At 62.5% G+C, this 16,297-nt stretch overlaps 1 protein-coding gene across 7 annotated transcripts in view; it reads left to right on the forward strand.

The window, feature by feature from the left end:
• ACSF3 (acyl-CoA synthetase family member 3) overlaps nucleotides 1–8,272 on the forward strand; it is a 51,449-nt gene extending 43,177 nt beyond the window's left edge. For 4 of the 7 annotated variants that reach the window (XM_039225260.1, XM_039225143.1, XM_039225196.1 and 1 more), the window contains 2 exons: nucleotides 590–702; nucleotides 810–2,505. In XM_039225260.1, coding sequence (XP_039081191.1) covers nucleotides 590–702; nucleotides 810–1,150 — 454 coding nt within the window. In that variant the 3' untranslated portion in view covers nucleotides 1,151–2,505. Of the gene's footprint in view, nucleotides 1–589; nucleotides 703–809; nucleotides 2,507–5,127; nucleotides 6,257–8,117 lie in introns of those variants that run through there. The other 3 variants (XM_039225092.1, XM_039225429.1, XM_039225378.1) reach the window with 3 other exon arrangements.
• The last annotated feature ends 8,025 nt before the right edge of the window (nucleotides 8,273–16,297 follow it).

The following is a 16,297-nucleotide window of genomic DNA, read 5'->3' on the forward strand; positions in this document are numbered from 1 at the left end:
TGGGGCTCAGGGGCCCACGAGGCAAGAGCTGGTGTGCCCGCCCCACCGCCTGGCCGGACCCATGTTCTCCTCACCACGGGGCAGGGGCCTCAGACGGGGCCTCAGGAGGGCCAGTGCCTACCACCTGCACAGCAGTTTCCCAGAGTAGAGCCTGGGGGGGCAAGATCCTTCCACAAGGCCATTCACAGGAGAACACGCTAACAGGGGCCCCCACGGGACAGAGTGCAGAGCGGCTCTGAGACCCGCAGACTCGCCCCTCCCCCTTCACCGGGCTCTGCAGGGAGGGCAGCACCAGCCCTCTAGGCCCCCCACCCCGCCCCCCTGCCTGTTCCCTGCATCTGGCCGCAGCTGCCCTGCCCTGCCCTGCCCTGCTCGGGGAGGCCTGGCCCTGAAGAGAGCTCGTCCTCTGGCCGAAGCTGGGCCTGGAACACGGGCCCAGGCACCTCCGTGTCGGTGTCCTGCAGCGGGGTGCCCTCCCGGAGCAGGCGCGGGCGTGGCCGGGCTCCGGGGCCCCACAGCCCCCTGTTGCACTGGGAGGGGGCTGTCCAGGCCCCAGTGCCTGCCACTGAGACCGCGCCCATGTCTGCAGGGGTGTCCTGGCCCCGTACGCCGTGCCCTCGGAGCTCCTGCTGGTGGAGGAGGTCCCGCGGAACCAGATGGGGAAGGTCAACAAGAGAGACCTAATCAGGCAGTTCTACCCGTGTGAGCAGGGTCCCCTCTAACCTGGAACCCCAAAATCGGAGCAGAGCCGGGGCTGGCAGAGGGGGGATCCCGGTGCAACGCCTCCTCAGCCTCGGGCTGATTTCCAGATCGATGTGCCCCGCCTCGTCGCCTCTGCTGCGTCCGCACAGCCGCACCCACGCCGTGGAGCCCCACGTGGTGCCGTCTGCCGGGCGGGTCCCCGCAGTGTCCAGCGTGTGCCCCAGGCAGCAGGTCTCCAGGCAAATTCAGTAAAGTCTGTGCAGAGAAAACAAGCTTGTGCCGTGCCATCTGCCCAGGGCCTGCGTGGGCTGCGCCCGGGTCACAAGTCGTGCGTCTCCGCGTGCACAGCCCAGTGTCTCCCACAGCCTGGGCTGTCCGTGTGGCCTCCCAGGTGACCATGACCCCCCAGGGCCTCCTGGCTGGACACCTAACTATTCAGAGAGGCTGACCCGGAGAATGGGCCTGGCCATCTCACCCCAGAGTTAACTGCGCTCAGGGCAGCCCGGTGCCCTGGGCACATCGCTGAGGGGCGTCCATCTGCACACACACGGGCTGTCAGGGCCGAGCAGATGCCGTGCGACTCAGCTCAGGGCTGGCAGCAAGGCCCCTGGATGCCATGCCGGTGGCCACATGTGGCCCCACAGTCCCCTGCAGGAACGTTCTAGACCAAGGGCTGACAGCTTCTGTGATGGGTGAGCCAAGCAGTCTGGGTTTCCAGCTCTGCGGCCACGCAGCCCCTGTCGCTGTGGATCCGCTGGCTGTGGGAGAGGCTGGTGCCCTCGTAGCTGTGCTGCCTCGACCCTTGACCCGCCTCTCTGTGCCACGCCCTCCACGGGCACCACCCCGCAGCCCCGCACCTCGGTTCTTAGTGCTGCTGGCTCTGGCACATAGGTGCCCCACCCATACTCCAAGCGGAAAATCCAAAGGCATCTGGATAGTTCATCAGAGACCACGGCAGCTGCTCTGCCTGAGACTGCTGGGGTCTGGGCTCTTCCCGGACGTTAGGTGCCCGGAATGTGCGTCTGAGAGACCAGCAAAGTGAGGCAAGGACTGGGAGGGGCCACTTTGGCCCCGGGAAGGGGCACGGTGCTTGAGAGGCTGAAGAAACCAGCCCCCTACTCCCCTACCCCTGTGCGGTGTGCGGCCTGGGTCCCCGAAAGCCTGACCCCAGGCGCAGTGTTTGCCCCAGAGCGACCAGCCCTCGCTCCTACCTGAGCCCGGGACACACCCTGGCTGCCCGCTGTCCGCTCTCCTCCAGGGTGGCCCCCGGCAGCTTGCGGGACAGCACGTGCTCAGCTCCCCGCGGCCCTGGTCTGGCCTTGTAACCAGGCAGCCACCTGCCACTGGGCAAAACCAGATCAAACGTGGCAGGGCTCCTACTTAATCCTCCTGATTTGACACTGTGTCTGTCTTAATCCTGAAAATTCTGATCTCCTGAAAACGTTTACAAAACTATTCAGCTTACGCTGTAATCTATATCAAATACTTTGAAAACATAATAGTCACCTTCAGCTAACAGGACCACAGAAGCACGTTAGCTTGTTCTGGGGACACAGAATGCCGTGTCCTACTTGTCAATGAGACTGAGCTTCGAGAGGTCCCCCGTGGCCAGAGAGCCCCATCCGTGCCATCCTGCAGTCCACTCCCAGAGGAGAGGCAGGAGCAGGCGCCCGGGAGTCAGCCGTGGGCAGCTTGGTTGGCGCCCAGCCAGTACCCCCCCCAGGAGCATAGGCATGAGCCCCTGCGGCAGCCCACCCCCAGCCAACACAGGGGAGCCTGGGCCCCCCCAGCCGACACAGGTGAGCCTGGGCCCCCCCAGCCGACACAGGTGAGCCTGGGCCCCCCAGCCGACACAGGTGAGCCTGGACCCCCCAGCCGACACAGGTGAGCATGGGGCCCCCCCAGCCGACACAGGTGAGCCTGGGCCCCCCCCCAGCCGACACAGGTGAGCCTGGGCCCCCCCAGCCGACACAGGTGAGCATGGGCCCCCCCAGCCGACACAGGTGAGCATGGGGCCCCCTGGCAGCCTAGGGAGGAAGCCGTTCGAGCGCTCTGAGGCCAGGCAAGGCCAGCAGCCTCGACAGCCGGGTCCTGGTGCGTGAATCTGGGGTTCCCGTCTGGGGAGGGTTGCACACGGCTCTGTTCCGTGCGCTGGGAGGACAGCACAGCGTGTGGCACAGGGCAGGGCCTGCCGCGTGGAAGGGGCGGGAGACACATGCCTCCAGGGGTTCAGGCCACAGCCATGCCTGCACACACAAGTGCCCCCAGGCACACGAGCCCCGTGGCTGGGTTATAAGGTACTTTCCCGAGAGCCCCTGGGGTCAGCTGAAGCTCTGAAAGCCTAACTCCGTTTCTCTTTTATGTTGAGTTTCTCCATAAAGGTTTTTTGAAGGAGATACAGCGCTAAGCGGTACATTTGATAAGTGTGGCTCTGGTTGTTGAAACAGCCCTGGCCTGTGCAGCCTGGCCCCCGGGCCCCCGGTGACCGTCATGACCCTGCCCACCTCTCCCTGCTCCCCCGTCACTTCCTGAGCCCGTCCGTGCCTCCCCTGCCCTCGGCCACCGGACGCGGCTGTGACTGTGCCCCCCAGGGCTCCTCACCCGAACTTTCGCACACCTGGCTGTGTCCCCCGCCCCCCATTCCGTGTCCCGTCTTTCTCCTCCGTCACTGTGGTCGTGTGTGCGTTGCCACGGCTGCTTGGCCGCGTTCTGGAACCTCAGAGCCCCAGCCTGTGCGCGAGTCCGAGCTGCCCTTCGTCCTGACTGTAGGACATAGTGTGTCCTTTGTTAAAACAGCACCACAGGAAATGCCGAACTCATCAAATAGATCAATATCAAATTGTCACGCCTGCGTTCGTGCCACAGCAACGGGGACGCGTCCCTGGGGAAGCTGCAGGGCGGCACGGACATGGGCACTTAGTACAGCTGTCAGTGGACGGCCGCAGGGCGGAGTCACCGCCCGGGACCCTCTGCCATGAGCTTGGGGGTGCACCCCGCGTACGAGGGAGGGGAGGGCAGCAGCCCCACTCAGGTCCCCGCCGCGTTCCCATAGCTGGGCTGTGTCGGGCGGACACCCCAGATGTTCCCAGCCTGTTGCATAGACAAACCGGGGGCCGTGTGGGGGGTGACGGCCCAGGGTCTCAGGAAGAGGGAGGCCGGGTGAAAACCACACTCTGTCTGGGGGTGAGGTCAGACAGTCGTAGCAGTGCGGGCGCGGCGGTCTGGGCGGAAGGCCGTCTGCAGGGAGCTCACCTGGGCCCTGGTTGGCACTGGGACTGCAGCAGCAGGGCTGTCCCTGGGGACCCAGAGTCAGACACTGCTGGCCATGGATGCCTCTAGAAGCTGGGAGGGGAAGCGGATCGTCCCCTGGAGCCCCCAGGAGGAAACAGCCCTGTGACACCTCCATGTTAGCCCTGGGCCCCCAGCCATGAGGGGAGTCTCCCCTCAGCAGGCAGCCTCTGGTTCCTGTGCGTTCAGCCGCTCCACACCCAAGTGGCCGTGACCGTGGCAGGTGCAGAGTGTGGGAAGCGGGTCTGGACACAGCGACAGGGGTTTGGGGACGGCGTCTCCAGGCAACGTCACTCAGCCAGGGCAGGAGGCCCCGGCAGTCCTGCGTCCCCCCCTCTTCTGGGTCCCAGGTTGGGGACAGTTCCGTGGGGAAGGCACGGAGGCGGGCAGCCCGGGCACCCACATACTCAGAGCCTGTTCCACGGGCAAGACAGGGACAAGGGTCCACGCCTGAGGCAGGGGGTTTGGTGGGAATCCCATTCCCGAAGGCCCCTCTGTGCCTGCTGCAGGCCACGGGCTTGGCAAGAGGTTTCCTTCTTCTTCTTTTTTTTTTTTTTTTAAACATTTTATTTATTTCTGAGAGAGAGTGTGTGAGCAGGAGAGGGTCAGAGAGAGGGGGAGGGAGACACAATCTGAAGCAGCTCCAGGCTCTGAGCTGTCAGCACCCAGGCGCCCCAAGGGGTTTTCCTTCTTGGCCCTCAGCCCCTAACAGGTGGGTTATATGGGTCCTTATTCAGGGGCCCAGCCCCAGAAGCAGGGCTGCGGGAGCTCAGGGGGGGCCGGAGGAGCAGGAGCAGGGCTCAGGATGCCCTCTGGGGGTCCAGGGGCACAGGAGGTGGGAGCTCAGGATGGCCAGGCGGTGCAGGAGCGCAGGGGCCTGCGGGGCGGGGCGTCCCTGTGCACGTGTGTAACTTCCAGGCGTGACCTGCCTAGGTGGGGACTGTGCGTAGGGCCCACGCGTCTGCATGCTTTGGCACGTGGTGGCCCTGGCCCCGCTGCGGCCCCTCCCACCTGGACAGCATCTCGTCATCGGCTTGCAGGGCATGTCATCCGAGAACAGGCTGCTTGTAGCTACCGGCCATCCAATTACTCCAGAAGGGCTGCAGGCCGTTAAGCCGCCGGTCTGCTTCCTTCCAGCCTGACGGCGCTGCCCCCGCCGGCACGCAGTAAACCGTTGGAACAACGGCAACAAGCAGCCGCACCCACACAGCACCCGTGACGTTCCCGTTAGCGCCTGCCTCAATGGGGAAGAGCCACTTCTTAGAAGGCGATGTCACGCTGCAGCAGCCGGCCAGGCTGCCCACTGAGCAGATGTACACGCGCACACACAGATGCATGTTTACACATGCGCATAGATACGTACACGCACAGACACGTGCGCAGGCGTGTATAATCACATGCAGACACAGATGTTTATGAACAACACAGGTCTGGGCTCTGCAGCCTCCTGCCCCGTGTCAGGCCCCCAGTGACCAGTGAGGGCCAGATCAGGGTCAAGGCTAGCTCAGGGACACGCTGGGAGCCAGCATGGCTGGCATGAGACTCCAGCCGGGGACCCTGTCCTCCCTAAACAGCCTGCGCGTGGACCCCAGCTTCCCCCTTCCCCAGAACGGTGAAATCTGTTCCCAGTGGATCGAGGACATTCTCAGAATCATTTCAAACACTGAGGACAGAAGAAAGAAGACTGGCCAGTGCCGTGTCTACCCAGCCTGTCGGGTCTTGGCCTCGGGCAGGACTTGCCTCAGATCCTTTTTGAGAAGTCCCAGCCTCCGTCCCACATTCTGGAGCTGAGCACCCAGTGCCCAGTGCTCATGTTATGTTCCCTCTGAGCTGATACAAATCTGCTGCTGATACAAATTGCTGTGTCCGTGGACCTAAGCTCTGAGTTGCCACACAGAGGCCCACCCACTCCCACGTGTCACCTTTGTGGATTACACGGCCGTGGGCCTGGGCCTCTTCCCAAAGAGGCCCGGCCACGTAGACGGCCTCCACCTGACGAGATGCCCTATCTCACCTCCATGCAACACGGACCGACAGACTAAATCTTTGCCGTGGTGCTGCGGTGCGAAATAGGATCTCTTCATTTTAATTTGCACTCCCCTAATTGCCTGTTAGGTGGGATATTTTGAAAATGTTTATTGTCCATTTGAATTTTTTATTCTGTGAATTGCCTGTTCATATTCTTTGCCCATTTTTGAGTTGGTTGTTGGTAATTTTCTTGATTATGCATTGGTTGTGTGGCTTGCCTTTTATGTTCTTTATTGATGTGCAGAATTTTTAAATTTTAATATTTTCAAATGGATTCATGTTTTTTATGTTTTGAGTATTGTCTAAAAATTCCTTTCCTACCCCAAGTTCTTAAATATACTTTCCCACGTGTTCTTCTAAAAGTTACAAAGCTTTGCTTTTCTCACGTAAGCTCTTCATTCATTGGAAATTTATCTTCACATTTTGCATGAAAGGCCCTGATATTTCCCATGCAGAGTAACCAGTGTTTCCTTCTGAACCACATGTGGCCTCCGCTCTCTGCCCAGCATCCGGGCGTGTCCTGCTCAGGCTACGTCCCCCTCTGCCCTGTTTCCAAAGCCGGGGCGCTTGTTAGCACAAGGCACCGCCCCTGTTTCCTTCTCCAGAACCGTCTTGGCTGTTCTTGGCCTTCTGCTCTTCCACCTGAATTTTAAGAGCAGCCTAAAGATCCTTTTTAAAGAACCTTATTTTGGAGGCGATGGAATTTATGGGTTAATTTGGCGACATCTGACTGACATCTTCAAGAAGAGCTCCCTCTAGTCCACAAACATGGCCCAGCTCAGTGTCTCTTGGGCTCCTCCTTCTGTCGTTTTCTCAGTGATAACTGTACCCATCTTTAGAGAGGGTTGGAATCCTGAGTGGACCTTTCACCCCAGATTCTAACTGGCCAGTGGTTCGTGTGTTGGCTTTCCACCCTGCAGCCTTGCTCAGTGCTTGTGAGGCTTCTCCTGGGGGCCCACGCGTGCCCGTGGGCAGGTCACATCTCCCGTGCTTCCCCGCTCCGCCGCCTCGCATTGCGCCGCTGAAGCGTCCGGCGAAATACAAACCGGGAAAGGGGTGGATGCCCCAGAGCCACCATCCAGCAGTGCACGCCTGACTCCCATCAGCACATTTATTGCTAAGATGCTCTGGGAAGCAGCGCTACATTTCACCGAGATGTTTTCTTCTCTATTAAATTGGCCATCCTGTCTGTCTGTGGCTGTTTTTCTTTTTAATTTTTTAAAAAGTTTGTTTATTTTTGAGAGAGGAAACAGGGTAGGAGCAGAGAGACGGGAGAGGGAATCCCAAGCAGGCGCCTCACCGTCAGCGCAGAGCCCGATGAGGGGCCTGAAACTACAAACCACGAGACCATAACTTGTGCCGAAACCGAGAGTCAGATGCTGAACCGGCTGAGCCCCCCGGGCACCCCCGGCTTTGACAGTCAATACGGACCCACTGGTGTCCTGCACTGAAGCCCAGTCGTGTCCCTGGGACACACCCTGCGTGGTCACAGTGTGCGGATGGGGTCAGGGGGCGTGAGTCGTACTCTGATAAATGCAACTACTGAACTGGCCCCGTGTCTTACCTACAATTCCAAAATCCAAGAGGCTTTAGGAAGTTGTCTATTTCTGTTGTTATTGGGGGCAAACTGATCCGGCCCACGCTGTAGATTGAAATGTTTGCACCCCCTCCCAAATTCCTATGTTGAAACCCACCAGCCCGGGTGACAGCAGCGGGAGGCGGGGCTGTGGCAGGAGGTGGGATTCGAGCGCCCTGGCCCCTCCCGCCCCCTGGGGACGCGGCCGGAAGACCTGGGCTGTGGACCAGGACACCCTCGCAGGACTCAGAATGTGCTGGAGCCTATGCCTTGGACCTCGGCCTCCAGAACTGTGGAAATCCGTTTATCTGGTCACCGCTGCCTGAACAGACCGGGCTCACCGTGCCGTCCCAGACCCTGAGGGAGAAACGCAATGCGCAGCAATGTGCCTTCCATCCACACATCCGGAAAATTCTGAATCCCAGCACACTTCTCACCCGGGAGTTTGAATGCCGGCCTCGGGCTTGCATTTTATTCAGGATTGAAGGTGGTAAAACTGGCCGTGGGGGCCTCTCTTCTTTAGGTCACGTGATCCATGTGTCTTCTGTGAGACCTCGCCTGCCGTCCAGCTCTCAGATCGGTGACGTCCCATCTTCTCTGACCATGGAAGTAAACCTCGTGGTGCCGATGGCCATCCTGCCCGACCCGCCTCTCTCTGCGCCCCCCTGCCCGACCCACCTCTCCCTGCGCCCCCCTGCCTGGCCGACCCTCCGTGTGCCTCCTCGCTGGAGTTCTCCCTGTTTGCTCCTCTGCACCGCAGTTGCTTTTGCGTGGTTAACTTCCGCCATTACCCGCCTCTCCTGCCTCCTTAGGGTCACCTGGCCTTCTCCTGGTGGCGTCAGCTGGGCCGTCCCTGGCTGGCCCCCGTCAGGCCCGTTTTGTGAACAGAGCCGGTGCTGCGGCGCCACTGGAGCGTCCTCATGCTTTGCTACGTGGCACTTCTGGTTCCAAACCGTCGTCATCTCTACTCTGACTTGATCTGCTAACCCCAATCCATGAGTCAGCTGGGAGCACCCGTCAGTACCCGCGCCCCCCCGCTCTCCGTCATCCTGCGCGCACAGGCCTGTGCTCCCAGGCGCCTGTTGTGCCCCCTGTGCAGCCAGCTTTGCCTCGGAGCCAAGTGACCGGACACATGACAGCGAGGGCACCTCGGGGTCAGCCTCCCCCCGGGACCGGCCTGTTCAAATCTGCACACGGCCGGCGGCTTTGTCTTGCCTTCGTGTGTCTCAACACTAGGTTCTTCGGCACATTTATTCTTGATTATTAAATATGTTTGCGGAATTGTTAGCATTTCTATCCCTATTCGTGTTTTCCCCCAAGTTTTCTTTTTCTGAGAAATCTTGCTCTTCCCCTGTGGGGTCGCGTCCAGACCGTCTACCCGCGCCCTCCTCACGGGCTCTGTTTGGTTTGGGGTGTGTCTCCCGTGAGCACACAGCCCACGTCTGTGACTCGGGGCGGGGGGGGGGGTCGTCTTAGTTACTGAGCGTAGTTATTTATTGTGACATTTGGTGTGTTAGACTTCATCCTGCAATCTTACTTGGCCTTTTCTGCCGACCACCTTACGGATTTTTGGTTTGTTGTTTTGCCTTCTGTTTTGATGTTTTAATAACCTCTACTTTTTTCCCTTCGTGTATTTGGAAATTATAAATTAAATTTCTGGGGCGCCTGGCTGGCTCGGTCGGTAGAGCGTGTGACTCTTGATCTCAGGGTGTTGAGTTCGAGCCCCACACTAGGCATGGAGATTACTTAATAATAATAGATTAATAGGGGCGCCTGGGGGGCTCAGTCAGTTGAGCTTCTGACTTCAGTTCAGGTCATGATCTCACAGTTCTTGAGTTCGAGCCCCACGTCGGGCTCTGTGCTGACAGCTCAGAGCCTGGAGCTGCTTCAGATTCTGTGTCTCCCTCCCTCTCTGCCCCTCCCCTGTTTGTGCTCTGTTTCTGTCTCAAAAATAAACATTAAAATTTTTTAATTAAAAATAATAATAAATATACTTACATTTCTTTGAAAACCCTTAAGTTTTCTTAATGCGTATAACGCTCACAGGCCCTTCCCCCAGCTTGTAGTTTCGCAGCAGGCGGCCTGTGGCTCTGACCCGCCTCCTGCCCCTGACGTGCTCTCGAGTCTCAGTCTTGTTTTGTTTTGGAGACGAAAGTGAACAGCCTCTGTTTTTATCAAAGTGACATTTTCTGAAGTTCTTGGCTCAGCGGGTTTCTTTGTCATAAAGAATGCTCTCTGATCGTTCTGGCCGGCACCTCCGAGTCGTCACCCGCTTCGCCTTCACACGCGGGAGCCTCTGTTTTGTCGTCCCTCTTGAAAGACGGGCCGCCCGGGTGCCAGCCAGTTCCCTGCTTCTGGTGCCTTTGACTTTCCTGTCTTCCCGCGTCAGGAGCCTTTTTGTTTGGATGCTGTTGAGGCTCCTTGTCCCGGACGTAACAGTGCGTCTACACGATGGAAACACCCTGCACACATGAGCCTTGCTCAGGTGAGCGGCTCCGGCTCCCGAGCCCTCCCGCCTCCCGAGTCCCCCCGCCCCCCGAGTCCCCCCGCCCCCCGAGCACGGCCGCACACGATCACTGCAGCGCGCTCGGCCCACCCCGCTCAGCTCACCTGCGGCCCCTCCGCCCCTGCTGATGTGCCCAGAGCTCGGCAGAGGCCGCGTCCCTCTGCACGTTAGCGCAGCTTCATCCTGCTGGAGCACTGGTGTGACAGGCTCTCTAGAGAGTTCTGAATCTTGCTTTTCTCAACAGCCACAGACGTTGGGCCACCACCGCGGCTTCATCCCAGGCAGGAACAAAAGCACTGGCCAGGGCAAGGCCAAGGGCAGGGTGGGCCGCGCCAGGCCCTGTGCTCCGGGGAAGACCCATCCCTCCGAAGGTGTGAGTGCCATAGGGGACCCGGCCAGGCACCCGGCCAGAGTCACAATCCGGTGCCTGTGGAAGCCCCGCCCCCCCCCCTCCCGGAGCTGCCGCTGCCTGTCGGATTCGGTTACTGGATAAACCTTGGATACACTAGATGCAGGTACAGTCCTGCCCCATGGAGCCTCCCCCGGGGGACGAGGCGCTGGGCCCTGGAGGCCGGGGAGGGCAAGAGCCCTGCAGGGGCAGCAGGGGCGCCCCAGGATGAAAGCTGGGGCCTCTCTGTAACCAAGGAAGGTGCTGGCAAAAGCGAGGTGCCCAGGGGGGAGCCCCGGGCGCTGGGGCAGGGACAGGATCAGTGCAGGGTCCACAGAGGCCTGAGGGGCTGCCCGCTGACTGGAGGCGCATGCCAGCTCCGGCAGGAGAGCTGGCTGAGTAGAGGAGGTGCAGGAGGAGGAGTCTGGAATGTTCCGGGCTTTCTAGCTCAGCTGCCTGAATGGAGAGTACAGGAGGAGGAACCGGTGGGTGGAAGAAGGCAAGGTGGGGCTCAGGCCTGAGCACGCTAGGCGTGAGCTGGCAGAGGGCACCGGGCCAGCCCGGATGTCACCAGAGCCTTCTGAGCAGGCGAGGGCCGGAAGTACAGGTGCGCGCAGGCCCCCGGCATCGGGGGGAAGCCGGGAGCTTCGGGACCAAGGAGAATGGCTGCTTCTCTCCAAGGGGGCACGGAGGCCGTTCACTGGGTGCTGCCTGGCGTGGCCGGGCCTCTGCCAGCAACCCCGAGGGAGGAGGCTTCTGGGCTGTGCACCGGCTCCTGCCCCGACCTGACCCTTCTGCTCTGAGTCCATCTGTCTGGAGGAGAGGGTCTGACGGGAAGGCCCTGAGGCCCTGCATCTGTCTCGTGGGCCCTGTCACTGGAGGCCCCCGGGAGACCCTGCCCGTAGGCGGAGTGAGCCCCCCTCCCCAGCCCCAGAACGAAGGGCGAGATTAGATGTAGCAGCAGAGTCACCAGACGACATCGATCCTGTTACAGCCTCGGATGTCGTCTGGACGGTCGTTGATGTGATTTATGCAGTTATCTGGGATTCTCTGCTCCCGAATTTGTCACCAGTCCGCTTGGTATTGATGAAAGACAATGGCGCCAACGCCGGCTGAGGGGAGCAGGCTGGGGATGGCGGGGGCTGTGCTGACCGGGCTCAGGGACCCCGCTCTGAAGCCCCCACCCCCGCATGGCTCTCCCCGCTTCAGCCCTCCCCCACCCAGACTGTGTGTGCAGCTCTGCCTGCAGCTTCTCTGGGCCGCGTGGAAAGAAGGGTGAGGCACAGGAGTGGGGGGTGCGTGGCCTGCAGCCCCTCGCGCAGCCCCCTGGCCTCCCCTCCCCCCAGCCTGCAAATGACCAGCCACCAGGTGGCCTCATTTGCCCGGAGCCCCTGCCACCAGCCTCTTCCAAAGACCCTCCTGGGGGCACGCGCCCAGGGCCTGTGCGACTCAGCAGGGCTCAAGGACCCTGCGAACCCGCCAGGAAGCAGACGCACTGATTTCCACCCTAAGGGGATGGGGCTTATCCTGAGGCTCTACGAGGCCCGAGTGGGAACCCCCTCCCAGTCCCTCTGCTCCATGTGCCAAAGCCAGGCGGTACTGCCAGCGCCTGTGGGCACAGACCACCAGCCAGGCCAGCGGGAGCCAAGACGGGGGCGGGGGGGTGGCGCATGCCATGAGGGCGCATCACACCATCTGCCCTCCCCCACTTCACCACATGCCGCTGGCCTGCCCTCCCCCTTCCTGCCTCACACACCTTCGTGCCCACATTGTACCCTCCCCTGGGTCCTCAGCACCCTGAGACTGAACGAGCAGGATGGGGGGCTGCACACCTGCGCTAGGTTATTGGGGTGCATGGGTCCCCCTCCTGTCTTGGTGAGGCTTCTTACTGGAGTGAGTTTTCCATCGCAACTGACCTGGGGACAGCTCACAAATTCCTCTAAAATTTGACCCTCTGTGCCCAGTGGCCTCCATTGTCTGGCCTGCCCCCCACGTAGGCCTGTGAGCATGCCCGCATCACTACGGCTAGGCTGTTCCCCGGAACCTCAAGGTGAGCACTCCTGGGCTGATCTGGGGGGTTCTGGCGGGGTGGCCCAACTCCGCCGAGAACAGCGCCCCGTGGCAGAGGCCGTGGGGAGGAGTCCCGGCTGCCTGCGGGGCCAGCACCATGGCCACCTCGGGGGAGCTGCGCAGGGTCCGCCGTGGTGGGCAAGGGGTTGGCAGCCCGAGGCCGTCTCTGGGACAGACGTGGGTCCCAAAGACAGCAAGGCTGAGGAGCCCACACTGGGGACCCTCTGCCCTGGGGAGGGGCAGGTTTGTCCAGGGTGGGGGCCAGGACACATCACCCCGCCCACCTGGCCCCTGAGCGCAGATCGGTGTGACCTCTGGGCCAGAAGCAGGAGGGCCAGCCCACTGTCCCCGCCTCCCCTCCCAGGGCTTCCCTAGAGCCACACCGCCCCCTGCTGGTGCCAGCGGGCATGGCAGGAGCCGCAAGGACCCCCCCCCCCCCCCCCCCCCCCCCCCCCCCCCCGACGCCGGGTCCCTGGGGCTGATGATCACCTAAAGGACACAGGAAGCCACGTCCAGTGAGCCTGGGGCCACTGGCTAGCTGGAATCGCCATCAGTGTATCAGCGGTGTGGGCCGGCGGCCACAGGCAGGACAGGACCCCAGCCCCAGTGGCTGGGGGTTTGGAGGTCAGGGACAGCCCCGGAGGGAAGCCAAGACCAGAGTCCAGCTCCCTGTGACCAGCACCCAGGTTAGCCTGTGAGCACCTGGCTGCCAAGCCATGGGGCCACAGACCTCACGGGCCCGGGGGGGGGGGTGCGGGGGGGTGTTCACCAGCCCCCCACAGCCTCTCTGCTGTTGCTGCCTGTGACTCCACGACTTTAAAGCACAGTTTGAGAACGGCTGCTCACTGTGTGTTTCAGGGACTGTCATGGGGCTTCTGAACAAAGACGAGGACCCCCTAGAGCCGACGCCCCCGCCTGCACTGTGTCCTGTGGCCGCCAGAGGGCAGGCGCGGCCTGGACCAGGCCCAGACACCCTGCCCTTCCTAGGCCAGCCTGGCCTCACCCACCCGCGCGCCGTCCCTTGGGACCCTGGGAACCGTTGAAGGGACAGGAAGCCGTCTGCAGGCCCCACTGCCCCGTCCAGGCCACTGGGGTTAGTGAGGGCCTCAGGATTCCCCCCGCACTCTGCACCCATCATCCGGCTGCCCTGAGGAACCCCTACAGTGCTCCCCCCCCCCCCCGTTAGAATCTGTGTGTGCTTTTGGACGCCCCTGGGAGGCCAGCCCCAGCAGGACGCTCCTCAGCACTGAAGCCCACGGGCCTGGACGTGGCAGCCGTGGAAGAAAGGAAGGGCGGCGGGCGTGCCCCCACCCAGGACTCTCCTCACCTCCAGCCCAGGCCCCCAGAGGTCAGCCGGGCCCCTGGCCAGGCCCCACCTGTGTGGGTCTGCCTTGGACTCCCCCCTGATCTTGCCTCTAAAGCGAGGGGCCCGGTGACACGGGCCCCGTGTGGGGTGAGAATGTGCCTGGGCCCCATTCAGGCTTTACTGTCCTCATAGGGGGCTGGCCCCCGGGCGTCTCCACGTGGGTGACCACAGGCACCCCAGGGAACGTCCAGGAGGAAACTGCCCCGCCCAGGCTGACACACCTGGTGTCAGGTCACTTCTCTCCGGACCCCCGGTGTTGCTGCCCCCGGCCCGAGCCCCCATCCTCCACCCAGCAGCCCGAGCCGGGTGCCCCTCGTTGCCCCGCGGGCGAAGTGAGGGGTGCACACAGGCGCCCCCTGGCGGGCTGCCGTGGACGTGCGGCGGTCCCGCGTGCGGAGCAAGCGCGGTGCGTCCCAGCCGCTGGGGCAGGTTGGCGCCTGTGCCCCTGGCCTGTGGCCGCCGGAACAAGTTCCCGCAGACTGAGTGGCGGAGCATCCTCGGGTCTGCTCCTGGTCACAGAACAGAAGGCCAAAGGAACCCCCTGAGGCGTCCTTGCCGGGGCGCGGCAGGGGGGCGGCCTTGACCTTTGCCAGGGCTCTGGTGGACGCCAGGGTTTTCCGAGCTCCCCGCCCCCGCCCCCCTCGGGATCTCCCAGAACCTAGCCTTGCAGGCTGGGTCGGGGTCTTGGAGGGGTGCGGCCTGTGGCTCCTCAAGGGGCAGCGTGCGGTGACGGGCGCCATGGGCCCCACGCGCTCGTGTGCCCTGCGGACGGGCCACCCCGCGGACGCGCCGCCCTTCTCCCTGCAGGACTGGGGGTGGAGTGTGGGCTCCGGTGCCGCCTGGGGGCGGGGTGCAGGGTAGAGTCTGGGGAGGGGGTGACTCCTAGGGAGGCTGCAGAGTTGCAGAAAGGGTGGTGACCCCGAGTGTGGTCCGAGCTGCAGGCTCGGAGAGTCCAGGTGGTCGGGTGCCCCCAGTCCGTGGGAAAACGAGAGGGCTCTTCTGGAGGGGCCAGTCCTTCTTTAGGAGGGAGAGCAAACCGTCCCTGTGGCCTGGGGGGACCAGCCCTGGACAAGCCCTCCGTGCTCGGGAGCCCACCCCCCACCCTAGGACCCAACGGGAAACCGAGGGCGGCGGGGAGAACGCCCCTCCCAGGGCGCTGCCCTAAGTTCCCAATGGGGAGGATTGCCCACCAACCTGGGGACCACACCCCATCACAGCGGCCCTTCCCTGCCCTTGGGGCTGATCCATGACCCGACCCAGCTCACCCTCCCCTTGGAGAACCTCTTCTCCCTGAGATTGTTGGGTGGGAGACAAATGGCCAAGAGCAAGGTGCAGAAGGATGGGCCAACAGGGAGAGAGGGGGGATCTTCCAAGGCCACGTCCCCCCACCCCCGTAAGAGTGCCTGAGGTGAGCCAGGCTCAGCCACCATCCCTTTCTTCCTCACCCCTGCACTAGTACCAGAAGTCCACAGCATTCAGAGGGCTGTCCCACCCCGTTCACGGTCCCCAACCTCAGAGGCAGGATGGTGGCCCTTAGGGGCCACTCCCCAGGCTCAGGGCCTCAGAGCCTGGAGACGGAAGGGGCTCCCCGCCAACTCCCCACCTTGGAGCAGTGAGCGCCAGGGACACGATCGTTGCCAGAGCCTCCTTCAAGCAGCCTGGCCTCCTTCCAAACAGGCCAGGGCGCAGATGGTGCTGCACCTGCTCGCCGGCCCCACGGCCTGCACAGGAGAGCAGAGGCCCGGCCCGGCGCGGCCGCAGAGACGACCCGGCTCCCTGGACAGCCCCCACCCGTCGTGCTCAGAAGGCAGCGCATTCCCGGTAAGGGTCCCTGCGCGTCCTGCGCTCTCCACCCTCCCTTCCGTGAGGGGCTCGTGAGGGACACACGCACCCGGAGCGCAGGGCTTGAGGAAAGGAGCGGTTAGATGCAACCAAGACCCGACACGGAACAGGAGGCCCCTGGGGACCAGAGGAGGAAGGAAGGGCTCCGGCTGGGGGGGAGGGCTAACCCCAGGCTAGGGGTCTGACGGGCCGTCCTCCGCGCCAGCCCCAGGGGAGTCCCACCCCAGTGCCAGAGACTGCGACCTACGATGGGCAGGCGGGTGCCAGTGCCCGATAGGGTGGTCAGGAGTTCCCATCAGACAAAGCCCTCGAGACAGCAAGCAACGTTTCTTGGGGAAGCCAGGGGAAGAGCACTACCGGCAGAGGAAACAGCCCGTGCAAAGGCCCTGAGACAAGAGTGTGCCTGGTGAGTTCAGGGAGCAGCAACATGAAAATTAATGGCTGAACAAATCAATCCACTCTGGCGCCTAGCCCAGCCCCCACCCACCGCCGCCTCTTCTGACGGCCTTGCTCGTCTTCCCGCGTGACGCC

This window comes from Hyaena hyaena, unplaced genomic scaffold (assembly GCF_003009895.1).
Source record: "Hyaena hyaena isolate Hyena2069 unplaced genomic scaffold, ASM300989v1 scaffold_1, whole genome shotgun sequence".
In the NCBI taxonomy this organism is placed as follows: domain Eukaryota; kingdom Metazoa; phylum Chordata; class Mammalia; order Carnivora; family Hyaenidae; genus Hyaena; species Hyaena hyaena.